The 25,972-nt window shown below is 51.6% G+C and overlaps 1 protein-coding gene across 1 annotated transcript in view; it reads left to right on the top strand.

The window, feature by feature from the left end:
* Positions 1-25,972, top strand: part of LOC115657585 (IgGFc-binding protein-like) — a 168,552-nt gene that overhangs the window by 130,030 nt on the left and 12,550 nt on the right. The window contains exons 64-80 of the mRNA XM_030575626.1: positions 7,074-7,276; positions 8,369-8,513; positions 9,378-9,428; positions 10,019-10,069; positions 11,330-11,577; positions 11,919-12,096; positions 13,939-14,206; positions 14,852-14,943; positions 15,089-15,430; positions 17,641-17,843; positions 18,937-19,081; positions 19,798-20,039; positions 20,803-20,967; positions 21,949-22,076; positions 22,796-23,064; positions 24,036-24,244; positions 24,991-25,135. Coding sequence (XP_030431486.1) covers positions 7,074-7,276; positions 8,369-8,513; positions 9,378-9,428; positions 10,019-10,069; positions 11,330-11,577; positions 11,919-12,096; positions 13,939-14,206; positions 14,852-14,943; positions 15,089-15,430; positions 17,641-17,843; positions 18,937-19,081; positions 19,798-20,039; positions 20,803-20,967; positions 21,949-22,076; positions 22,796-23,064; positions 24,036-24,244; positions 24,991-25,135 — 3,084 coding nt within the window. The remainder of the gene's footprint in view (positions 1-7,073; positions 7,277-8,368; positions 8,514-9,377; positions 9,429-10,018; positions 10,070-11,329; positions 11,578-11,918; positions 12,097-13,938; positions 14,207-14,851; positions 14,944-15,088; positions 15,431-17,640; positions 17,844-18,936; positions 19,082-19,797; positions 20,040-20,802; positions 20,968-21,948; positions 22,077-22,795; positions 23,065-24,035; positions 24,245-24,990; positions 25,136-25,972) is intronic.

The following is a 25,972-nucleotide window of genomic DNA, read 5'->3' as shown; positions in this document are numbered from 1 at the left end:
CTTGGTCTGTCCCTGAGCTTGGGCCACTGGGCCCGTATGTGACCTTGTTGGCCACAGCGATAGCAGCCCATGTCTTGTGGGTCCCCTTGAGTGGGTCGGAGGGACCTGCCGCTGGATGTTCCCCTTTTGGGGGTGTTTTCCATAGGCCCCCTTTGGGAGGTCCCATGATGACTCTTTCTCTGCGTTGAGGCAGGCTTGCTCCTTTGAGACTCCTCCCTGCCATTCCCTGCCCGACTGTCCACAAATTGGTCGGCCAGCTGGCCTGCGTGCTGTGAGTTCTCCAGCTTCTGGTCCATCAACCACAGCCTCAAGTCGGACGGGCACTGCTCGTACAGGTGCTCCAGTATGAATAGGTTAAGCAGGTACTCTTTAGTTTGGGCCCCAGCTGTCCACTTGCGGGCATACCCCTGCGCCCGGTTGACCAGTTGTAGGTATGTGACCTCATGGGTTTTACGCTGGCTCCGGAACTTTTTTTGGTACATTTCAGGAGTCAGCCCAAACTTGCGGAGCAGGGCCTGTTTGAACAGTTCGTAGTCCCCTGCCTCCACCCCTTTCAGTCGGCTGTACACCTCCACGGCTGTGGAGTCCAGTAAGGGGGTGAGAACTGCGATCCTGTCTGCAGGGTCAACCTGTGCAGCTTGCAGGCATTCTGAAAGGCCGTCAGGAAGGTATCTATGTCCTTCCCCTTCTTACGCCGGGGCAGCAAGTGCTTATCAAAGCTCTTTGTAGGCTTGGGTTCCCCCTCACTCACCGCAGCTGGGGCCCCACTGCTCGCCAACCGGGCCAGCTCCAGCTCATGTTTACGCTGTTTTTTCTTTTTCTTTTGCTTATGTTTACGCTGGTTTTTCTTCTTTTTTCACTTATGCTGGCGCTGGTTTTCCTTATGTTTATGCTGTTTTGCCTTTTCCTCCAGCTCTTGCCTCTTTAACTCGAGCTTCTTCCATTTCAGCTCCCTTTTATATTTCAGCCGCATCTGCTCCACGGATGCCGAGCGTGGCCGGGAGGATCCCCTGCTGGGGGGTGAGCTTCGCCGTGAGGCTCCCCTGCTGGCCGGGGGTGTCACGGTGCCCTCGGTATACACTGGGCTCCTCCCCGCCCTTCCCCTAGGCCTAGGAAGGGGGGGTCTCGGGAAGCCCTCGTCCGCCAGCTGACCACTCCCAGCGGGGACAGACACTGGTGCCTGCGCTGCACCTGCCCGGCTGCTTCCCTCAGAGACAGGGCTCCGTTCATTCATGCTGTCTTCCTGCTCCAGCTGGGCAATCAGCTGGTCTTTGGTGAGTTTTCCCGGGTGCAGCCCCCTCTGCTTGCACAGCTCCACCAGGTCACACTTGCGCTGCTTGGCATACATCTTCCTGCTGGCACTCACAGGCCGGGGTGCTCGCCGCTCCCCACGGTTTCCGGGGGACCCCTCGTGCACCAGCCCTTCGTGAGGTCACCACCTCTCTGCCAGGGTCGAGCTGCAGGCTCCTCCGCCCCTGGGACCGCTCGCTGCACTCCCCCGGGGGACCCTGTTACTGCAAAGTCCTTCTCACTGGGCACACACTCCCAGGGGTTAACCACCCCTTCATTTGACTGCTCCCCAGTCACTTACTGCAGGAAGCGCTGTCCACGGGGTGCAGTATCTCCCGCCACTGCCACCAGTTGTCACGGAGTGTGGGGGAGTTTAGCCCTGCACCCCTCTTCCTGGGACCCACAGTGACTCTCGGCCAGCCAGTAAAACAGAAGGTTTATTGGACAACAGGAACACAGGTTACAGCAGAGCTTGCAGGCACCGTCAGGACCCCTCCACCGAGTCCTTCTGGGCTTTCAGGGTGCTTGGATTCTAGCTAGGATACCCTGAATTCCGCCCATCCAGCCCCAAGCCCAAACTCAAACTGCTTCCCTCCTGCTACTCCCTTCCTTTCTCCCCTTCCCGGGCAAAGGTGTTGACCTTTCCCCTCCCTTACCTAGCTCAGGTTACAGGCCCTGGCATCGTCCATCCCCTAAAGTCCTCCCTTGCTCTCCAACTCCCCACACAGACAGTCCCTACTGCATTACAGGCGCTAAGCGGTCCCCATTGGAGGGGCCTGGTAGGGGCCTTATTGGAACCGAGCCATGCGCCAGCAAACTCAGGATCCTGGCTCTGACAGCGCCCATCAGCAGCTGCTTCAGAGGAAGGTGCAAAAAACTCTGCAATAGGAAGATTTGGGGCATTCTGCCCCCACTAAAGTCTCCTTGTCACGGAGTCATCGGGCGATGCTCTGGAACTGCTCCCCACCAAGCCAGTCAGGACTTTGGGGAGCCTCCTCTCCCTTGGAGCAGACTTGTTCAGGGCAAGAAGCTCACACAGCTTCACCTCCTGGGTCTCTCCTTGGAGCATTCAGCATCCTCTGCCCCTCCGTGCGCTTCCCACAGCGAGTCCATCCCAGCGGGGTCCTGGGGAAGCCACCGGGTTCTGCACCCCCACTTTGCAGTCAGACGTGACTCTCAGCCAGCCAGTAAAATAGAGGTTTATTCGATGACAGGAACAGGGTCTAAAACAGAGCTTGTAGATACAGCGAACCGGACCCCTCGGCTGGGTCCATTCTGGGGGGCAGTGAGCCAGACCCCCAGGTCTGCCCTCCACCCTTGACCCCAGCCAGCTCCAGACTCACAACCCCTCCCAGCCCCTCCTCTCTCCTCAGCCCCTTTCCCGGGCCAGGAGGTCACCTGATCTCTTTGTCTCCAACACCTTCAGCTGGCACCTTTGCAAAGGAGGGGCCCAGGCCATCAGTTGCTAGGAGACAGAGTGTCAGGCATTTAGGTGCACTGGCCCTTGGCTCTGCTAGATACTTAAGAACTGCCATGGGGACACTGAGGCACCAACACAGTATTCAGAGCAAACATTAAGAACTTTCCCAGTTTGTCACGTCTCTCCCCCCTTCGAGACCGAACTGAGCGAGGTCACTCCAGCCAGTGACCTGGGGAAGTTCGAACCCACTAACGTTCCCATGGATGCCCCAGCATCTCTCCCATTCCTTGGTGTGAGTTACACCAGGACAGTCCAGTCTCACGCCCTCCCTTAGGTCGGGTGTGCTTGATGGCCCTTGCAGGCCGCATGTGGAAAGGTTTATGCGGCTTGAACCCTTTTGCTACCCCAATACCTCTGGGGTCCAAACTGGGATGGGGTCTTCTCCCAGCACTCTGGGCGGCAATTCGGGCTCTCTTGGTTAAGAGCCCCCATCTTGGCCTTGGCCAGCTCTGGGCTTGGGCAGCCGCTTCCCACTTTGTGGCCCAGACACAACACCTTTGCCGTCCCCCCTTACACTTTCCAGCTTTTAACGTCAGTCCCACCTCCTTGAGGCAGCCCAGCCCCCTCTTCACCTGGGACACCTGTTCCTCCCAGGTCTGGCTAAGGATGCATATGTTATCAGTGTTTGCCAGGGCCAAGTTCTCCATCGCCTCTGCTTGTCTAGAATCTCCCCAGGCCTAGGTATGGGGCCGGCATCGGACACTGTGATGGCTTTAAGCTTCTGATAGCTCCCATAAAACCAGATCATCCTGTCTCCCTTGGGGATCAGCCCCACGGGTGAGGCCCATGGGCTGTAAAACGGCTGGATCCCATCTAAAGCCAGCAGGTCCTTGACCTCTCTCTCCAGGTTCTGGGCTGCTTTCCCAGTGACTCTGAATGGGGAACACCTGATGGGGAGATTTTCTCCCACCTCAGGGAAGAGATCCCCCTGGGGGTCTTCCCCCTTCTCCATCCAATCCTCCCTCTTCAGGTTCAGGGGTCCCCTCACTCTCCTCCCATCCAGCAGCTCAAATGGGAAGAACCTTGTGGATTCCTGGGGTACCACCAGCTGCCTCCCGATTCCCCCCAGTTCTACTTCCCCTTGGGGAGCCCATTCCCGGTACAAGAATTCCTTCTCTGGCAGGACTCTGTCCCTGCAGCCTTCCCCAAGGGGGTTTGCAGCGCTGTGGCCAGCAAGTTCGCTCAGCTTCTCCAAGGAGGGATCCCTCTGCAGCTCAGTCTGGGATTCAGCAGCTGGGGCAGGGAGTGGGACCTGCTCCCTCTCGCTGGCTGGGCCTGGGGTCACAGCCCCCCTGAGCCTTGTCCCTGGTAGCTCCCTCCCTCCTGTGTAATCACTTCCCAGCAGCACCTCTGGACCAGGCAAACCTGTTTGGCAGCTGACCTGCCCTGCCTGGGTGTCCCCCCACTCAGCTGGGGTCTCAGCTCCCCCCGTGCTCAGCGCTGCCCTTGCTGTCCCAGTGGGGACAGGCAGCGAGCTCTCTGCTCTGGTCACAGCATCAGAGCCAGCGTGAGCCCCCTCTCCGGTGTGCAGGGGGGCGGGGAGCATCTCTCCCTCCCACTCAGCCCCAGGGGGCTGGTTACAGGTAGGCAGGTATCCTGAGCCCAGCAGCCCCTCCCCCCTGCCAGCCAGGTTATTTGCATTTTCACTGACCATTTCCATCCTAGCCAATTGGTTCCCTGGATTTGAATTCAAACCCTCGGCCGTTACAGGAGTGGGGCCTGGATTCTGTCCCATGGGGAGACAGTCACCCCTCAACAGGGCCTCCCAGCCGATATCCTGGAGAACCCCAACTACCAGCCAGCCCGACCCCTCCTGGGTCTGCACAGGGATCTGGGCCATAGGCAGGGCGAGGAGCCTCACCCCAGGGAACTTCACCCAGGTCCCACAGTCCCTCAGCATCTGGGGCTGCACCACCACAGTTCTCTCTGTCCCAGGGTCTCGCCCTCGCAGGCGTGTTTCCCCACTGACCCCTGGGCAGCCCCCTATATCTCTCTGCTCCACCATCACCAGTCCACGTTGCTGCTGCTTCTCCTGCAGCTTTTCCTCGGGCTCTTGCTCTCTCTCACGGTCCTCTCGCTGTCTCGGGCTCTGCTCCCATCCCATCCGTCTCCAATCTCCTGATGGGGAACCCAATCGTGAAGACCCTCGTCTGATTGGGGACCAGACTCCCGGGGATGCCTGGCTGATGCTCCAGCTGCTCCCAGATCCTCTTGTAGCCCCATCTGGGTCAGGAATCTGCTCCTCCGAGCGGTCCTCCTCCTCCAACTGCACGATTAACTGTGCCTTGGTGAATGTCCCTATGTGTAACCCTCTCTTTGTGCACAGGATCACAATGTCCTTCTTAAGGAGATGGTGATAGGCCATCACTTCACCGTTCCCAAGTGGCTGTGGACTCACAGGCCTGTGTGCTCTTGGCTCCCCCATGGTTTCCAGGAAGAACCCCGGGTGTTCCAGCCCTTCTCGTGATCACCACCTCTTTGCCAGGGTCGAGCTGCAGACTCCTTCGCCCCTGGGACTGCTCCTGCAATCCCCAGGGGAACCCTGCTACTGCAAAAATCCTTCTCTCTCCCAGGGTCGAGCGGCAAGCTCCTCCGCCCCTGAGACTGCTCTCTGCAGTCCTCTGGGGGACTCCGTTACTCCAACAGTCCTTCTCGCTGGTCACACACTCCCAGAGGTTAACCGCCCCCTGAAACCGTCCCACTCTGAGCCTTCAGCACGCCTGGTCCTCATTATCCCTCCTTTGTTTTACTGCTCCCCAGTCACTTACTGCAAGCAGTGCCATTCACGGGGTGCAGTACATCCCACCTCTGCCACCAGTTGTCACGGAGTCACCGGGCGATGCTCTGGAACTGCTCCCCACCAAGCCAGTCAGAACTTTGGGGAGCCTCCTCTCCCTTGGAGCAGACTGTCTCCAGGGCAAGAAGCTCACACAGCTTCACCTCCTGGGTCTCTCCTTGGAGCATTCAGCATCCTCTGCCCCTCCAGGAGCTTCCCACAGCGAGCCCACCCAGCGGGGTCCTGGGGAAGCCACCGGGTTCTGCACTCCCACTTTGCAGTCACACGTGACTCTCAGCCAGCCAGTAAAATAGAGGTTTATTCGATGACAGGAACAGGGTCAAAATAGAGCTTGTAGATACAGTGAACCGGACCCCTCGGCTGGGTCCATTCTGGGGGGCAGTGAGTCAGACCCCCAGGTCTGCCCTCCACCCTTGACCCCAGCCAGCTCCAGACTAACAACCCCTTCCAGCCCCTCCTCTCTCCTCAGCCCCTTTCCCGGGCCAGGAGGTCACCTGATCCCTTTGTCTCCAACACCTCCAGCTGGCACCTTTGCAGAGGAGGGGCCCAGGCCATCAGTTGCTAGGAGACAGAGTGCCAGGCATTTAGGTGCACTGGCCCTTTGCTCTGCAAGATACTTAGGAACTGCCTAGGGTACACTGAGGCACCAACACAGTATTCAAACAAAACATTAAGAACTTTCCCAGTTCGTCACACTCCTCCTTACCCCTAAATTGTTTGTATGATTTGTTATGTATATTAGAGCAGCACCTACGGACCCCAGCTGAGATGGGGGCCCATTGCTCTGGGTATTGTATAGGCAGCAGAGGACAGCCCCTGCTCCAAAGCCCCATTCCACTCTGTCTAGGCAAGACAGGCGCAGGGTGGGAGAGGGAGTAAGACACCAGCAGAGCGAGCAGGGGTCTGCATTGTAACCAGCATGGGCCTGCCGGGTATGGGTTGTTTGATTTGGTTTTTCGGGAGGGGATTAGCTGAAATAGAGGAGGAAGGGAGAGGGGACAGTGAAGGGAGGAAGAGGGGAAGACCAGGAGTGCGGAGGGCAGGGAAAGTGAGGACACTGGGAGGGAGTCCCAGCAGAAGGACAGGAATCTCCAGAGACAGAGCGTGGAAAGCCACTGGACACTGATGACTCACCTACGCTACTTATACACGGGCCAGCAGCCAGCTGTGCACTGCGAGAGACAAGCCATCGGAGCCACATTTCAGCTGACGTCCACGTCAATAGGTGAAAGGCTGGACTTGTATCCTGTTGCCTATTTCCGATACCTGGATACAACCGGTCCCCTACCAGGCATCATTTGTCTGTCTGCCTGTCTGTCTGTCTGTCATTCCCTGCGCAAAGGGTTTCCACTCTGTCCCTGGAGAAAAACCTCAGCACAGAGCAGTCACCATATGCAGAGTGTTCTGACAAGCCTTTGCTGTCCTAGAAGAAACAGGGGAAGTTTCAAGAGAATTGCTCTGGGATCTTTTCCTTTCAGTGATCTGGGTTTTTCTTATCACTTGCAGCGATCTCCTGTCCAGGAGGAAGCCAGTACAAGAGCTGTGGGAGCAGGTGTCCTGCCACCTGCGTGATTCCCTCTGCATTTAGCCCTTGCAGCTCGTTACCAGTGGAAGGCTGTTTCTGTAAGGAAGGCTACGTTCTGAGCGGAGACACCTGTGTGCCAGAGAGCAGCTGCGGTTGTGTGGATGGAAACAACCACTATCATCAGGCAAGTTACCCTAAGCACCTAGAAACAGAAACAGCAGTCCCAGATTCTTTCAGGGTCATTGCAACTGTTCATAATTAATGAACAGAGACTAGCTTCATCTGGGCTCAGGTCAGTGGTCTGTGTGGATCTATTTGTTCATGTAAATAATAACCATTCCTAGCTCTTCTCAAGAGCAGATCTCAAAGCACTTTACCAGGAGGTTGGTATCATTATCCCCAGCTTACAGAGGGGGAAACCGAGGCACTGAGCAGTCAAGTGGCTTGCACAAGCTCATCCAGCAGGCCAGTGCTGAGAATGGAACACAAGTCTCATGTGTCCCAGTCCAGGACACCTCCTCCTTCTGGGCCACAGTGTCTCACTGGGGAGGGAGCTTGTAGCATAGACAGCATCCAAGGCATTGAACTGTTCCCAACTCCTTTGATTATCCAGTAGGGCAGTAGCTTTCAAGCTTTTTTTTTTGGTGAGCCAGTTGAAGAAAATTATTGATGCCCACGAGGCAATGGAGCTGGGGATGAGAGATTTGGTGTGTGGGAAGGGCTCAGAGCTGGGGTGGAGGGTTGAGGTGCAGGGGTGTCGCTAGGAATGAGAGGTTCAGGGTGTGGGAGAGGGCTCTGCTTGGGGCAGGGGGCTGTGGCGCGGGGTTGGGGCACGGGCTCACTCCGGCGGCTCCCGGTGAGCAGCGCAGCTGGGGTGCAGAGGAAGGCTTCATTCCTGTCAGGGCACCATGGACTGCGCTGCACCCCAGAAGTGGCCAGCAGCATGTCTGGCTCATACGTGGAGGCATGCAAGCGGTTCTACGTGGCTCTCACCCACAGAACCCTCCCGCCCTCGCTCCCCCAGCTTCCGGGGACACTGTGCAGTGTCGCAATACGTAGGAACTAGCCTGCCTTAGCTGGGAAGCACCACCAACAGAACTTTTAACAGCCCGGGTGGCGGTGCAGACCTGAGCTGCTGCGACCCAGTGCCTGACGTTCCGCGACCCAGTAGAGGGTCCCGACCCACAGTTTCAAAAGGACTGCACTAGGGTGACACTACTCGATTGACTCTATACTGTACTATTATATATTCAAGTGCTTCTCCTTTCTCCAACAGCTGGGTGAAAGCTGGTTCACCCACGACGCGTGCATGGAGCGCTGCACCTGCAACAGCACAAACAACATCACGTGCAGAGGCTGGGAGTGTGGAGCGCAGGAGATATGCAGTGTTCAGGAAGGGGTGCTGGGTTGTTACTCCTCTGGTGAGTTCTCCCTGCGAAAAGTTCTAGATGTGAGTTCAGTAATTAGACCTTTCTGGTCCAGAAGGGCTTTCTCCAGATACCTTGTCCCTTATGCGATGGCACAGGAAGGAGCTGACGGCTGATTCTTGCCAGTGCTGAGAGACATTCAAAGACAAATCCCCTCTCTTGCAATCACTGAGCTCCCTCCCCTACAGTGGGAGTGGAGCTGGGGTAGATCCTTGCAGGGTCACTGGAGTTTGGCCTGAGTAGGGAATGCAGAATCAAGCCCCAAATCACCCAGTGCCACAAATGAAAAATCTGAACTCCAAGGGGTTGATTTAGGAAAATACCAATGGGGGGGGTGTGTGAAACAAATTAAAAAATACTAAGCGTCTAAACTGCTCCTGCAAAGTCCTCGCACGCAGAGTAAACACAGGTCATCTGCACTGTACAGAGAGCCCCCAGCAGCCGGAACAGTTGCTCTTTTCCCTGGCACAGCTACCAGTTCGCAGGTATTTTACATAACAGGCGTCTCAGAGGATGACAAGTATCAGAGGGTAGCCGTGTTAGTCTGGATCTGTAAAAGCAGCAAAGAATCCTGTGGCACCTTATAGACTAACAGACGTTTTGGAGCATGAGCTTTCGTGGGTGAATACCCACTTCCTCAGATGCATGTAATGGAAATATCCAGGGGCAGGATGACGTGTCCCTGGATCCTGGTTGATGTTTGGGTATATGTCATGTGCTCTGTGTTTCTAGAATCACATTTCTCACACATGATAATTTGCAGTCTAATAAAAAGCTATCCAAGGGTTATCGTATGGCACTTTTCATAGAACAGAATGACCAGCCTCTCAAAGTAAATTTCTTTGTATCTTTTTCCAGGAGAAGCCCCAATTACTTCAAGTCCAACTACAGTAGGCACCAGTCCACCAGGTAACGTGGATCTCTCAGTGCTTTCTCAATCTCCTTGACAGTTCCTGGTGGGCTGTGAACTTGGCGACTGCTTTCAGATGAGGGTTCAAATAACTTAACAGTTGGGATGCAGAATGAAGGGTCCATTTCGAAGAAGAGTCCCCAGTTCTCCCCATGTATCTTTCTGAACCTCACGCTGGGTTCCTGGTTCTCACTAGCAACGCTGTGATCATCTCTTGTTAGATTCTACAACAGTGCAAGAAACATCCCCTCCTTCGGAGACCACTCCGCCCCACTCCATAGGCATCACAGCAGAAGAAAGTAAATCTGCTAGGAGACTGTTGCTGAGAATAAACCCTTCTCTTTGCTCACAGACTACTACTTGGCTGGGGGTGGGTGGGTAGAGACACATTCAATCTGTTTATTGTGAGGAGTTATTAGAGCTGTTGCTGTTTTGATAGATGCCATGTGCCCTGTGTTTCTAGAATCACATTTCTCACACATGATATATTCCAGTCTAATAGAAAACTGTACTAGAGTTTTCCTATTCTACTCTGCACAGAACACAATGACCAACCTCTTAATGTTATTTCCTTTGTATATTTTGCCAGGAAAATCCTCGACCACTGCAACTCCAGCTACAGTAGAGCCCTGTCAGACAGGTAACGTGGTTCCTCCGTATTGGACAAATCTCCTTCCCATTCACATGTGGGGTGAGAAATTGGTACCAGAATGCAGATTACGTGTAGACCAGTATACCCATTTGAAAACTCCACATTCCCGTTTTAGGAAGGCCAGTCCAACTGTAATGCAGACCCGTCCCTCGGGTAGTGTTATTCCATCGGTGCTACCCAAATCCTTTTCCCCTTACACATAGTAAAGCAACTGGTAGCTCTAGCCAGATGTGGAAGTAGTCCAGGTTTGTTTGAGCTTGTGAGTCTTGCTGGAGGACAATCTGGGGCCAGCCCTAGTGTTTGGGGTCAGACCGGACAAAGCAAAGTCTTGCAAACTCTTCTCAGAGGCATTTAAGCACATCTTATACGCTTCCATTTACTACGTCCCTTCCGGGTGTGGTTCCAACTTAGACCCAAAAGCGTAGTGCTGGAGCTGGGACTAGGTGATTCAACCTGTACAAAGAGTGCTCTTTTTAAAAATGATTGCTTGGTTCTGGGTTCTACATTTCTAGGTAATACAGTTTGAAAAATCCATAACGTATTTCCAGAGGGTTTCACGCAACCACAATGCTATTGTCAGTTTCCTGTGTGTTCAGAGATCACACTGCTGGGTGTGGCATAGGAACATGAACAGCGTATGGATTAGAATCATCACTGTCTTGGTTGTAAAGGAAGTGGTCTCTTCTGGCAAAAGCAGGATAGGGGACACGTCATCCTGTTACTATGCTGTGGGATGCCACTGACTTGCAGTAGAGCCTTGGGTTCGTCCCTTAGCTACTCAAGTGGTGAAATGGGTTGTTTTACATGGGAGCTTCCTCTCTGGAGTCTGCATTTACAGAAAGGAACGTGACCTGCCAGTGACCACTCCCGGCTTCTTCCCAAGCCCCACTCCTGCTGTGAGTGCAGGGTTTAGATCTTGGTCCTGATCGCAAGGGAAAAGGAGTTTGGAAGGTCTCAGCCTAGTTTCCACGTCATCAGATCAAGACCCAAATCAGAGAGGATGACTTCCCTGAGTTTCCAGGGAGCCTGGCAGATGACTTCCCGTTACAGCACAAGGGCATTTCGGGATGGGGCACCTAGCCTGTTCCTCCCCACTCTGTTCGCGGTTGATGCTGTTTCTGTTAGCTGTCAAGTGGCGTGAGCAGGAAGTGCGCACCAACGTGAAGTGCTTGGTGGAGCGCAAGTGACAGCGCTGCAGTAACGGGGTAGGGATTTGCATGGGATTCATCCACATTTCTTCCTTTTAAGGCCGTGCCACCTGCAGTGCCTCCGGGGACCCGCATTACTACACGTTTGACGGCAGAGTTCACCATTTCATGGGAAACTGCACTTACACCCTCTCCAAAGTCTGCAACGACTCCAGGGGGCTTCCATCCTTTGACGTGTCCACCACCAATGAGCACAGGGGCTCCAATACCAAAGTTTCCTATGTGAAGGCAGTGCACGTGGATGTCTATGGAAGTCAGATTTCCTTGCTGAAGAACAGGAAAGTGAATGTAAGTGGCAGGTGATTTAAAAGGAGTATTTTAATCATCTGACGTCCTTAAACTGAGACCTGCAAAAATTGAGACATGTGATTAGACCTATAGATCTCCTGGTGGGTTTCTGTTTTCTCGTTGGTTGGGTGGCTTCTTAGAAGTAGGCTTCCACTGAGAATACTCAGGATTGGCAGCTGAAACTTGCTTTCTGTGAACATTCTGTCATATTTCCTCCAAATTCCCAGTGTGAGTGAGAACAGTCCTGCCAGTGAGCTCATTGGCTAGACTATTCGTGGGCGATTTACTGGGAATTATGGGGGTACTTAGTCATGACCAGATGTTTCCACCCTGTTGTACAGGTTAATGGCACCAGAAGGAACCTGCCTGTGGTGATTGAAAACAAGATCAAGGTCCAGATCAGCGGTGCCTACGTGCTCTTGGAAACTGATTTTGGACTCTGGGTCAGATTTGATGGAAATCACTACGTGGAGGTCTCAGTGTCCAGTTGTTACAAGGGGCAGCTCTGTGGTCTGTGTGGTGAGTATCCCTGTTCTTGAGAATCGTCAATCATATGATTTGGAACTTTTCAATTAATCATGAAGTTTGGAGATTGATTCGGTTTTTGTACGCTGTTACGTTTATCCCAGAGTAATCTAGTCTGTCTTGTATGGGCTGCGATTTCGGGCATTGGAGAAAAGGAACCACCATTGTTCGGGTACCTGGCAATCGTAACTTACAAGAACTCTGGTTATACAGGAGTTAACTTGAGTGTCACAAATGACAATTGCAGATGTTATTTTTAACAAGAGATGAATCTCACATTCAAAACTACAGTCTAAATATTATCCCAGTCCTACCCTGGATGCCTCTTGTCAAGGTCCCCTCATATCTTTTTTCTCTCACTTGCATCGCAGCGTGTCTGTCTCTCTTTGATTGGAACTATCTGGCCCAATCTATGCTTTTCATTTCTTTAAACTTGGAAGCGATAATAAAACTTTAAGGCCCTTCTTGTGGCGAAGGACAGATTTTCAAGTCACTGTTTACCAGCTGTCCTGAGCTTTTGTGCTCTGCTGTCTTGTTCCTTGGCCTGGCAGATCCATATTGTCTCCGCACTGTCGTAGTTACAGTCCGAGCACAGGGAATGGCTCCTCTGATCACTGAGCCTTCTTTTTAGAGCTGCTGTTTGTTGTCCAGCTGCAGTAGAGGTGGGTCTGCTGCAAGACAAAGCATTAGAAAACATCCCCTAGGGAACAGTGCTGAAGTAGCCGAGGGGATGGACTAGATAACCCAGTGTACGTGTTTTTCATGTTGAATCTCCACAATTATTTGACATTCTTTGTCAAGAGCAACCAAATGTTGGGTGCCGTGCAGCAGGCAAACCGCAGCGAGCCCTTGAGAGTCCAGCAAGCCAGAATAGAGCAGATGCCAGACACAGGTCAGAGGCGTGTATTTGATGCATGTAAGAGGCCCAGTTCTGATCCAGTGACACAGCAAAGGAGACTCCAGGTTATCGCACGTGGGTGACGAGTGAGAAACTCCCCTATGGAGCCAGCAGAGAGCAGTTGGCTGGGGGAGAGGGAGAGGAGTCCTGCCCCGCCCTGCACTACGGGGCTACTGGGCCCGGGCCCTTACAGGGGCGGTGTCCTGGGCTTTCCCATCCAACTGTTCATTCCCTACGACCGCTTCCTCTCTTCTGGCTCAGACCATTTCCTTTGCCTTTGTTCTGTCTAGTATTCCTGGAACGGGGTCTTCTGACTGCCTCTAGGCTTAAAGGGCCAGCGTACCCCGTTACATGGAATAACCATCCAGCGGCCCAGATGCTTATCGGACGCTCATCCACATTTCTCTGGGATGAAAATGGGGCTATGAATCTTGGAGTGCTAGAGTTGAAGCCAGAAGGGACAAACTACATCATCTACTCTCACCTCGTGTAGGTCAGGGGCCACCAACACCGCCCAGCCACCTGCACATTAAGCACAACACCTGGAATTAGATTGCAAGAGCAGGTTGTGTTGTGAGGTGTCTGGTTCTCCCTGCATCTGGATGGACTGGAAGTTGCCCGTGGGATGACATTTCCTTGAGTGTTACCCACATGGCTTCTAAGCCTCAGAAATAAGAGAGTTTGCGTGTAAGGGTGCAGGTTAGTTCCATTTCCCCAAAACCACAGACCCCTACCATTTAATCTAAAGTGGAATCTTCATCAGCTGTTCACAGCGCGGCACCTGAGAAGCGCAGGGAGTAATTCTTACTCCTTCTTGCAGAGGGCACTCGTGCACATACACCCTAGCCAGTTCCTTGAAATCTCTTTGACAACCTCATGACCGTGTGCATTCTGTGGTTGTGAATTTCACGTATTCTGCACATTTTTCATTTTTATAGGTAATTACAATGGTGATGCAAAGGATGATAACATAAAGCCGAATGGCAGCAGTGCAGGAGATTCCACTGAGCTTGGAGAGAGCTGGCTAGTGGCAGAGAATAACACCATGTATGTACAGAGGGGAGCTAATCAGTTGGTCTTTGCTACAAAAGCTCTAGGAAAGCGTGCTGCATACTCAGCCACGGGACGTCCATCCATGACTCCACGACCCAGTCTCCTACTAGGGCTGAGCACAACTCCCATCCTGTCCAGTACACCCAGGAACCCCCTCTCCAATTGACCATAAGCAGGGAGTGAGTGGCTGGCCTGCTACCATCTGCCTTCAGGCTCTGCTGTCTCCCAATCCAGGAAGACCTGCTGGTGGGTGGGAGGTCACCTGCTGTCCCAGTCAGGAGCCAGACAGATCCACTGGTTCCCGCAGCAGCTTGTTCCAGCCCCAGGACCGGCGCTAGGGCTTTTAGCACCCTAAGCGCATGGCAATTTCGCCGTCCTGCGCCCTGGTCCCGCAGCTCCGGTGGATCTGCCGCAGTGGTGCCTGCGGGAGGTCCACCGGAGCCGCGGGAGTAGCCGACTATCCGCAGGCACCACAGTGGCAGCCCCACCGGAGGCACCTGCCACCCCCTCCGGCAAAATGCGATTGCCTAGGCCTCCAAAATGGAAGCGCCGTCCCTGTCCACCCCTAATTCAACTCCATCTGAGCTGTGGAACACCCGAAAGTGCCCAGTGCAGATGTGGGAGCCCCCTCCTGTGTTGTGGGAGTGGATGGCAGAAGTCAGCCTGTCAGGGAGTCTGGATTCTGCTCTGTGGCTGCAATAAAATGGTGCCTGCTGTGCAGACTTGGCATCGTCCTTTGCAGATCTGGCCTGAGGAAATTTAAGATCTTTTGATGTATGTTTCTTTATCTCTTGCCAGATGCTCCCCTGATGAAGTACTAGTCTGTGACCCTCTGCTGGAGAGTGAAGCGAGGAAGAACACAGCCTGTGGCATGATCACCGACCCCACAGGTACTATGGCAATGGCTTAGTCCTGAGCAAATGGATTGAAGTCACTGCAAATTACAGCATGCACTTGCCTACACCTGGACCTGGCTCCCTGGGGACCACAGCACTGAGTCCCCTTTGAAGTGTTTACAGCCCCTAATGCTAAAAGCTGCACTAGAAGCTCCAGGAGTTATGTTGAGTTACCTGCTCAGACTGGATCTTGCATTGAGATGGCACCAGGATGTGAAGATTATTTGGGAATTGCTCTTTGAGCTCAGATCAGCTTCGTCCATCTTCTCTTTCTGTGATTCTGTTTCTTTCTTGATTTACGTAGGTATCTTCAAGGACTGCCACGCCGTAGTAGCTCCAGAGACATTCTTGGAAAACTGTGTTTACGACATGTGTCACGCTAACGAGCCGACAGTGTCCTTATGCAATGGGCTACAGGCTTATGCAGAGTCGTGCACAAATGCTGGGATCTGCAGAGAATGGAGACGTAATACTTTGTGCCGTGAGTGTTGTAATTTATATCTTTTAATTTCTGGAATTCAACTTTTTTAATGCAAGAATTTTTTAAAAAATAGACCAGCAAAGAGTTGCTGCTTTTACTGATCCAGACTAACATGCCTACCCCTCAGATACTTTAAAAATAGAGCTTCCTGTATTTCCTGATGGCATGGACTTTCCTCTTCCGTAATGCTCTGAAGGTGGTCTCTCCTTTCTCTTTTCCTGAGTCTGGCCCAGTTCTACACTGGGTCCTAGAATCATGGAATATCGGGGTTGGAAGGGACCTCAGGAGGTCATCTAGTCCAACCCCCTGCTCAAAGCAGGACCAATCCCCAACTAAGTCATCCCAGCCAGGGCTTTGTCAAGCTGGGCCTTAAAAAGCTCTAAGGAAGGAGATTCCACCACCTCCCTAGGTAACCTATTCCAGTGCTTTACCACTCTCCTAGTGAAAAAGTTTTTCCTAATATCCACCCTAAACCTCCCCTAGTGCAACTTGAGACCATTACTCCTTGTTCTGTTGTCTGCCACCACTGAGAACAGCTGAGCTTCATCCTCATTGGAACCCCCCTTCAGATAGTTGAAAGCAGCTCTCAAATCCCCCTCATTCTTCTCCTCTGCAGACTAAACAATCCCAGTTCCCTCAGCCTCTCCTCATAAGTCATGTGCTCCAGCCCTCCAATCATTTTTGTTGTGCTCCAGTTGCCCTGGACTCTTTCCAATTTTTCCACATTTTTCTGCCAGGGTTGATATAATGTTCAGACTGAATCTGATCTAGCCTCACAAAGTATCTGAGTATTAATTTGTCTGAGTTTAGTGCTGGTAAAATCAGAGCGCCTGAGAGGTTGAAATCCTCTCTTTATATATAGAGCGTCCACAGTCTGAGGAGCTGCCGTGCAAGCTGTAGTACCCGTGACTCTAGTGAAACTCACCACAGTCCCTTCTGTTTGTAATTGTTAAGAAGGAATGTTAAGTCCTTGTGAAAGGTACTAGCCTGGCAGTTTAGAGGAGGAGGGTCTGTGTCTCCACTCACTTCCATGAGTGGGAATCAGCAGTAGCCCCAAAAGTCCATGGAGGTACTCCAGTGTAAAGCTGGAGTAAGCCAGAGGAGATTCAGGGCCACCGTTGCTCCAGTCCCCCATAGAACAGGTGCTGCACAGGAAGCAGCAGGGCGACCTTCCCCCACCTTGTGTGCATGGGGTGCATCAGCTCTGTTCTGGAGAGATCCTATTGAGGCGCTAAGCCGTCCCCATTGGAGGGGCCTGGTAGGGGCCTTATTGGAACCGAGCCATGCGCCAGCAAACTCAGGATCCTGGCTCTGACAGCACCCATCACCAGCTGCTTCAGAGGAATGTGCAAAAAACTCTGCAATAGGAAGATTTGGGGCATTCTGCCACCACTAAAGTCTCCTCCTTATCCCTAAATTGTTTGTATGATTTGTTATGTATATTAGAGCAGCACCTACGGACCCCAGCTGAGATGGGGGCCCATTGCTCTGGGTATTGTATAGGCAGCAGAGGACAGCCCCTGCTCCAAAGCCCCATTCCACTCTGTCTAGGCAAGACAGGCGCAGGGTGGGAGAGGGAGTAAGACACCAGCAGAGCGAGCAGGGGTCTGCATTGTAACCAGCATGGGCCTGCCGAGTATGGGTTGTTTGATTGGGTTTTTCGGGAGGGGATTAGCTGAAATAGAGGAGGAAGGGAGAGGGGACAGTGAAGGGAGGAAGAGGGGAAGACCAGGAGTGCGGAGGGCAGGGAAAATGAGGACACTGGGAGGGAGTCCCAGCAGAAGGACAGGAATCTCCAGAGTCAGAGCGTGCAAAGCCACTGGACACTGATGACTCACCTACGCTACTTATACACGGGTCACCAGCCAGCTGTGCACTGCGAGAGACAAGCCACCGGAGCCACATTTCAGCTGATGTCCACGTCAATAGGTGAAAGGCTGGACTTGTATCCTGTTGCCTATTTCCGATACCTGGATACAACCGGTCCCCTACCAGGCATCATTTGTCTGTCTGCCTGTCTGTCTGTCTGTCATTCCCTGCGCAAAGGGTTTCCACTCTGTCCCTGGAGAAAAACCTCAGCACAGAGCAGTCACCATATGCAGAGTGTTCTGACAAGCCTTTTCTGTCCTGGAAGAAACAGGGGAAGTTTCAAGAGAATTGCTCTGGGATCTTTTCCTTTCAGTGATCTGGGCTTTTCTTATCACTTGCAGCGATCTCCTGTCCAGGAGGAAGCCAGTACAAGAGCTGTGGGAGCAGGTGTCCTGCCACCTGCGTGATTCCCTCTGCATTTAGCCCTTGCAGCTCGTTACCAGTGGAAGGCTGTTTCTGTAAGGAAGGCTACGTTCTGAGCGGAGACACCTGTGTGCCAGAGAGCAGCTGCGGTTGTGTGGATGGAAACAACCACTATCATCAGGCAAGTTACCCTAAGCACAGAGAAACAGAAACAGCAATCCCAGATTCTTTCAGGGTCATTGCAACTGTTCATAATTAATGAACAGAGACTAGCTTCATCTGGGCTCAGGTCAGTGGTCTGTGTGGATCTAATTGTTCATGTAAATAATAACCATTCCTAGCTCTTCTCAAGAGCAGATCTCAAAGCACTTTACCAGGAGGTTGGTATCATTATCCCCAGCTTACAGAGGGAGAAACCGAGGCACTGAGCAGTCAAGTGGCTTGCACAAGCTCATCCAGCAGGCCAGTGCTGAGAATGGAACACAAGTCTCATGTGTCCCAGTCCGGGACACCTCCTCCTTCTGGGCCACAGTGTCTCGCTGGGGAGGGAGCTTGTAGCATAGACAGCATCCAAGGCATTGAACTGTTCCCAACTCCTTTGATTATCCAGTAGGGCAGTAGTTTTCAAACTTTTTTTTTTGGTGAGCCAGTTGAAGAAAATTGTTGATGCCCACGAGGCAATGGAGCTGGGGATGAGAGATTTGGTGTGTGGGAGGGGCTCAGGGCTGGGGTGGAGGGTTGAGGTGCAGGGGTGTCACCAGGAATGAGAGGTTCAGGGTGTGGGAGAGGGCTCTGCTTGGGGCAGGGAGTTGTGGGGCAGGGTTGGGGCACGAGCTCACCTCCGGCGGCTCCCGGTGAGCAGCGCAGCTGGGGTGCAGAGGAAGGCTTCATTCCTGTCAGGGCACCATGGACTGCGCTGCACCCCAGAAGTGGCCAGCAGCATGTCTGGCTCATACGTGGAGGCATGCAAGCGGTTCTACGTGGCTCTCACCCACAGAACCCTCCCGCCCTCGCTCCCCCAGCTTCCGGGGGCACTGTGCAGTGTCGCAATACGTAGGAACTAGCCTGCCTTAGCTGGGAAGCACCACCAACAGAACTTTTAACAGCCCGGGTGGCGGTGCAGACCTGAGCTGCTGCGACCCAGTGCCTGACGTTCCGCGACCCAGTAGAGGGTCCCGACCCACAGTTTCAAAAGGACTGCACTAGGGTGACACTACTCGATAGACTCTATACTGTACTATTATATATTCAAGTGCTTCTCCTTTCTCCAACAGCTGGGTGAAAGCTGGTTCACCCACGACGCGTGCATCAAGCGCTGCACCTGCAGCAGCACAAACAACATCACGTGCAGAGGCTGGGAGTGTGGAGCGCAGGAGATATGCAGTGTTCAGGAAGGGGTGCTGGGTTGTTACTCCTCTGGTGAGTTCTCCCTGCGAAAAGTTCTAGATGTGAGTTCATTAATTAGACCTTTCTGGTCCAGAAGGGCTTTCTCCACATACCTTGTCCCTTATGCGATGGCACAGGAAGGAGCTGACGGCTGATTCTTGCCAGTGCTGAGAGACATTCAAAGACAAATCCCCTCTCTTGCAATCACTGAGCTCCCTCCCCTACAGTAGGAGTGGAGCTGGGGTAGATCCTTGCAGGGTCACTGGAGTTTGGCCTGAGTAGGGAATGCAGAATCAAGCCCCAAATCACCCAGTGCCACAAATGAAAAATCTGAACTCCAAGGGGTTGATTTAGGAAAATATCGAGAGGGAAGGAGAGATTGAAAAATAGCAAGTCTAAATTGCTCTTATAAAGTACTTGCACTCGGTATGCCCAGGTAATCTGCACTGTGCAGAGAGCCCAGAACAGCAGTAAAAGTTGGTCCTTTCACTGCCCAGCTACCAGTTTGTACATTTTTGTGCAGATCAGCTGAGGCATCTCATTCAAAAAATTTGCCCTGGAATGTGATCAGCCTTAATCTGGAATATCTTCAGTGGAAATTTGCCTTAGTAAGGAGGGTCAAGATCAGGCCTTTGGAGCCCACTTCAGGTCCTTTCATAGTGATGACACCTGACATTAACAGAAGTCGTTAATTAGCTGAGGTCACTATAAAATCCTCCAAAGTCACTGGACATTTATTTGACCTTCAGGGAGAGCATCCTGTCAGGTGGCAGGAGATCCCCACTACTTCACCTTTGACAAGGTGATGCACACCTTCCTGGGCACCTGCACCTACACCCTGCTCCAAGTCTGCAACAGCAACAGTGTCATTCCTGTGACCATCAGTGGCAAAAACGAAGATCGAGGACAGAGAGGGGCCACGTATCTCAAAGAGGTTTACATTGACATCTATGGCAACCGAATCACCCTTCAGAAGAATAAGGCAATCCTGGTACGTAGTGGGACCGTTGTATTTTGAGAACAGATATCTTAAAAGCAGCACATAAAAATAGTCTTAGGAAAAGGGATCTTTACGTTTTACTAAGGGACAGGCATGCCTTTCGTTGCTAGCCAGGTGTCTGTGCAGTGCAGTTGTCCAATGAAAGGTGTTGCCTAACCCACCACATGTATCCCAGTGTGGTGACACTGAGATATGAAGTAATTTCTCGCAGCACCAGCTGCAAGAGGCACCTATTTTGAGTATGCTGCTGTACCAATGTCCCTGCATGAGTCATTGTCTACAGGACTTGATCCTAGAATCTCTGGATCTAATATAAGTTTCCACTGCCTGAACTAGCTAAAGAACCAGGGTTCACAGTCAAAAGCTATAGCTGACTCAAACATCTCTGTATGGCTTAGACACTTGCAGTTATAGAGAGCCGCACCAGGTGAGACTGGATTACATTATTTTGGATTAGCTAACCAGGAACTGGGGTTTATATGGAGATGTATACTCAGCCCTGCAGGTGGGGGGGACCTCTGCCCCAACAGTGACCCTTCCAACAGCCTGGCTAAGGCAGGACACAGGAATTCTGTCCGGTCCTTGGCTGGAAGGGTGGTCACTGCAACCCATGAGACCGCAAAGGTTGAAAGTATAAAAGCGGCTAAAGTTCTGTTGGGAAATCTTCCAGACCCCTGGAGAAAATAAACTATGAGCAGAAAAAACTTTCCTAGGCGACTATGTTCTGTGCTGACAAATCGTCTGTTGTCACCAGCTCAATAACGAGAGAGTCCGAACTCCGGTAAAGAACCGATTACGAGGCGTGTCCATAGGAAATGTGGGCATTTACATGGTAGTGGAAACTGACTTTGGACTGCTAGTGAAATATGATGGAAATCAGCACTTGGAAATCAGCCTCCCAGAATCTTACTTCTCCAAGGTGAGATTCAGTATGTTAAGAAAATAAAAGGCATCACTTCAAAGCATGGACTTTCCTCTTCTGCTTTACGGTGTGATTGGAATTTATTTTCTTCTCTTGCTTTATTATTACTGCTTGCAGCAATGCTGCCTGCACACACAAGCTGTTTTCTTCTTTTTTCCTTTTTACAACCATCTACGGCTGTTTCAAAGAGATAGTTACAGGAAATGACAGAACTGGGTGCATAGCTGACAGTTAGTTACAGAGACTACCCCTTGGGTTATTTAGGTATGTGAGGGTGTCTTCCCACCCCAAGTCCCCCACGATTTTAGTGGTTTACAGAGTCCTTCTCCTCTTTGTGGCACACAGGGGATTCTCCAAACAAAACAAACAAAAAGGCCCCTTTCCCTCTCCTTCCGTAACTGAGGGAAAATCAGACTGAAAAAGGATCAGTCTCTGAGGCAGTCTGGCTTCTCTGATGGTTTAGTGCCTTTAATCGGAGTTAGGGATTGCCTCTAGCTCCTCCTTTTGGGTCACCCCCGCTTCACACCTGGTCCATGCAGCCGCAGGGGCAGCGAGGTCTGCGAGTGTTGTCCTCTTTGCTGATCTGTCCCTGTAGCCAGCATTCTCTGGTCACTGCCCATGTCTATGGCAGGCTTTCCCTTTTTTAAGCTTTCTCCCTCCAGGCTGCCCAACCCTTCCAGGTGTGACTAGTTAGTGCTGGCTCAGCCCAAAAGAGCTCGTTAGCCTCCTCTCTACTAGGGGGAGTGCATGCCCTCTCCCAAGGCAAATGCCAGGATGTCCTAGGGAGCCACAGATATGTTGTGATATCATTTCATGTTCCCATTGGGGCATTAAGATTTTACAGTGACGGCTTGAACTGGGAAGTGCTGTGCAAGTTACTAACCGATTTCTCGCAGTATTTGCCCATGTCTTTCCTTGGTCAGCAGCGGGGGTGGGATGACACCCCCTGGGTTATGACATTATTCTCTTTTGTTGTAGGTCTGTGGCCTGTGCGGTAACTATAACGGCCTGCGTGGGGATGAGCTGCTCATGCCCAATGGCGTGCAGGCTAAGAACATCACACAGTTTGGAAACAGCTGGAAAGTACCAGCCGACAGTGACGCGGGGTAAACCTGGCTCTTTTTCATCCCCCCTCTTGTGTTGATTCAGTCACATGCTCCCTTGCAGACATTTTAACCAGGTCCCTGCTTGAAAACATGCCAAGTAGAGGAAAATGCACTGGCCATGCTGCCTGGTGTATCTCCTGCACCTTCTCTGAGAAGCTGGGATTCTGCTGGGGCTCCAGCAAAGGCCACTGCCCCAGAAGGAAAGAGGTTCTTAAGTCTCGAAGGTCACAGAGGCATAAGGTGAAAGCTTTTTTCCCCTCTGTTATGCAATTTAGTGAAATCTATTGTGTGTGTAGAGGTGGCTCAAGGATTTACCAATGAGCTACAGAACCACTCACCAGCATTTTGTCAGATCAAATCCAGTCCATTTCAATAAGAATTGGAAGTCACTGCATAAGTGAAGTGAATTAGTGGTATCGGTTATTCCCTAATGGGCATCCCAGTTAGCATGAACTGGCAGTCCCAGCAGAAATGCCAAGATTGCATGAGCACTGCATCTGAACAACTCGAGGAGGTTGTCCCTCTGTGTCAGGGCTGAGACAGGCTGATGAGGTGGTGAAAGCTGGCAGTGCTGCTGGCCTGTGGTGACTAGAGAGACCCCTGCAGCCTCCAGGACTATTCATTTGACTCCTCTCAGTGGCAGCCAACATTCCAGCCTGGAGGTCAGCCTGTGTGTTCGTCTCCAAACTGAAACAAGCTGTGTTTGTGCTTTCTTGCAGCTGCTTGCCAGACACACGAGATGAGCTGGGCCCACCTTGCACCGCACAGGAGAAGCCAGGCATTGAAAACCAGTGCAATGTTTTAAAGTCGGACACCTTCAAACCATGTCACCATCTGATCGAGCCTGACCTCTTCATCCAGACCTGCATCTATGACATGTGTAAATACAATGGCATGCTGTCCACTCTCTGTGCCATCACACAGGCCTACGTGGACACCTGCAAGAAGCAAGGAGTCATCATTAAATGGAGGACCAACACATTCTGCCGTAAGTAGATTCTTAGTAAACAGCATGGCGTTTGGACGGCTGACTCTGATGTGAGAATTAACTAGCGGTGTTAGCTGAGTGGTTAATTAACAAATCAAAGATGCTAGGAAGATACAGTATCATTAGCTGCAGTTAGGACTCTGTTACAACACTGGCCTGTGTTCATAGTTGGGCCAAATCCTGAACATTTGCATCTCCCACTGAAGTCGATGGGAGTTAAAAGTGATCAGCACTATTCACAACTAGGCCCACTTATGAAAAGCCACTCTGGGGTGGGTTGGTTTGAGCAGCCAAAAGAACATAGTTAGACATGGTAATGAGGCTATAATGAAGAAGGGAGTTAAGAAGACTAGAGAGCACTTGGAATCTTACAACTGCATGAGTCCTTTGGGCCTAGCAGTCCCGTCCTTACATGGCTTGGACTCATCCAAAACTCCTCTTGGCATCCATGGGAGCATTGCCAGAGGAAGGGCTAAGGACGGTCTGTGGCATATTAAAAGCCAAATTCACTGACATGCTCTGGCTAGCTTGTGCAAGAGACAGAAATACAAATGTTGCCAGTCAGTTAAACCATGATTCTGGCTGTTTTGCATCACCAGAGTAATGCAAAGCTGCTGGAGCACACTGGCAGATCTGGCCCTCACACTTTTCTTGTATGTTTACTTTTTGAATGGTGACCAAGACTAGATGTGATACTGAACTAGACTGAAGAAAAGCCCATCTCAGACACAAAGCCCACAAACTCAGACGTGCTCATGCTAGAATTGAATTGACAGCCTCTGAGAGGCTTACCTGTTTCTAACAATACATGAAGCCATAACTATGCCATCACCATCACATCCTAAAGAAGTAACCTTTACTGTTCTGTTGCCACCCAAGTCCTTCCAGTCAGCACCAGGCGTGTCTGCTTTGGAACATGGAAAAGTTCCCTTGCACTCTGTAATAAAGCTGTTTTTATTCTCTTCACGCAGCATTGCCTTGTCCATCCAACAGCTATTACACTGACTGTGCATCTTCCTGCCCAGCCACATGTAATAATATTTATGCGTCCTCCCTCTGTGAAAAGCCAACAGAATGCACAGAAGGTTGCATTTGCAGTGAGGGCTACGTGCTTAGCGATGACCAGTGCGTACGACTGAGCGAGTGTGGCTGCAGAGACGATGAAGATAACTACTACAGTGTAAGTCGTTTCTGTACCAGGTGATTATTGTTTTTAACAGCTGTAAACAGCTGCTGGAGCTTCTGACTGCTGCCTGGTGGGTCAAATAGAAATAAATCTGCAATGACTAAAGGGAGACCCCTTGGATTTCATTTGCAGAGCTTCTGAGCAGCCGCAGCTCTAGATGAAGCCAGTGGAAGCTGCAGGTGCTCAGCACTTTGGCAAATCAGAACCAAGGGGATCACAGAATCATAGCAACGTAGGGCTGGGTGGGACCTCCAGTGGTCATCGAGTCCATCCCCCACACTAAGACAGTATCTTAGGTGGGGCCTCCAGAATCAGTGGCCCCTTTTGAAAATGTGGCTGCTGGTGATTTGCCAAAGGTCACTCTGGATGTTTGTCCCAATCTTTTTTTATGTCTAAATTAGCACACAAAAGGTAGAAAGACCAGCAGATCTCCAGCTTAGTTGTCACTGTGGTGTTGCAGCAGGGAGGGAAAAGACAAGAGGCTGTTGCAGTGAATCCAACGGTAATGTTGGAGTTGTTTGTCAGGGCACAAGCTAAGCTCTCAAGATTTCTCTGTGGCCCCACTGCAGCCAGCGGAGTCTGGTATCCCCACATGAGCTCGCTATGAGACTTGGCCTTGATTAGGCAGCCAAGGAGTGGCCTGAACACTAGATTTCAGTTCACTCCCTGTGCTGCTGACCTTGTGTTGCACAGCTGAAGAGCGATGTCCTGTATCATTAACACAGCATGCATTCCCACAGGCTGGGGAGAGCTGGATAAAACCCCACTGCACCCACAAATGCACGTGTCAGAAGGACAATACCATCAAGTGCCAGGCCTATGGCTGTGATGCTTGGGAGGTCTGTTTCCTCAATAACAAGGGGAAATACAAATGTAAACCAACAGGTAGGTGCGTCTAGGGCCTGGCAGGTGTGGGGGCTGGGGTGGGCACCAAGAGTCCATTCCACCCTCCAGTGTATCCAAGCAGGAGGCAGCCATTACTGGAGGGCCACTTACCAGTGCAAGGGAGCCTTAGAAGCAGAGGTAACAGTAACATGTGCCCACTCTAAGGCCCCACTACACTGCCACTGCAGTGCAAAGGGGTCCTAGTGTAAACAAGAAATGGCCCCTGGTGCTTTTGTAACAGAAAATTCACTTCTCATTTTCCAATGATGTGTTCTCCTAACAGAAACCAAATTTTTGGAAGAAAATGGAACAACAGATTTGAGATGTAATTTTTAAATAGAAACTAACCTGCTATTTAGTTGGTAACAAAGATGCAAAAGGCAATGAGTATCTATATTATCTCTGCCAAAGGTCAAATTCAGATTACAGCAGAGAATGAAGCATTAAAAAGAATGAAAGACTAGTGCCTATGAATCCATTGGCCAGAGTTTCTCAAACTGGGGGTTGGGACCCTCAAGGAGTCACGAGATTATTACATGGGAGATCATGAGCTGTCAGCCTCCACCCCAAACCCCGCTTTGCCTCCAGCATTTATAACGGTGTTAAATGTATAAAAAAGTGTTTTTAATGTATAAGGGAGGTCGCACTCAGAGACTTGGTATGTGAAAGGGGTCACCAGTACAAAAGTCTGAGAACCCCTGCCATTGGCAATTACTCCATTGTCCTCCAGTGCATGGCTAGCTTGAGAACAACAATGAAAGAAGAGGAAAAAAGCTGTCACAGGGATCAGAGCTGGACAAATGTTACTTGTGGAATGTGGCTGTTGAGGGATTGGGC

The sequence above is a fragment of the Gopherus evgoodei genome, chromosome 9 (assembly GCF_007399415.2).
Source record: "Gopherus evgoodei ecotype Sinaloan lineage chromosome 9, rGopEvg1_v1.p, whole genome shotgun sequence".
NCBI lineage: Eukaryota > Metazoa > Chordata > Testudines > Testudinidae > Gopherus > Gopherus evgoodei.
Note: the sequence above shows the minus strand (reverse complement) of the source record. Positions and strands in the feature narration are given on the sequence as shown.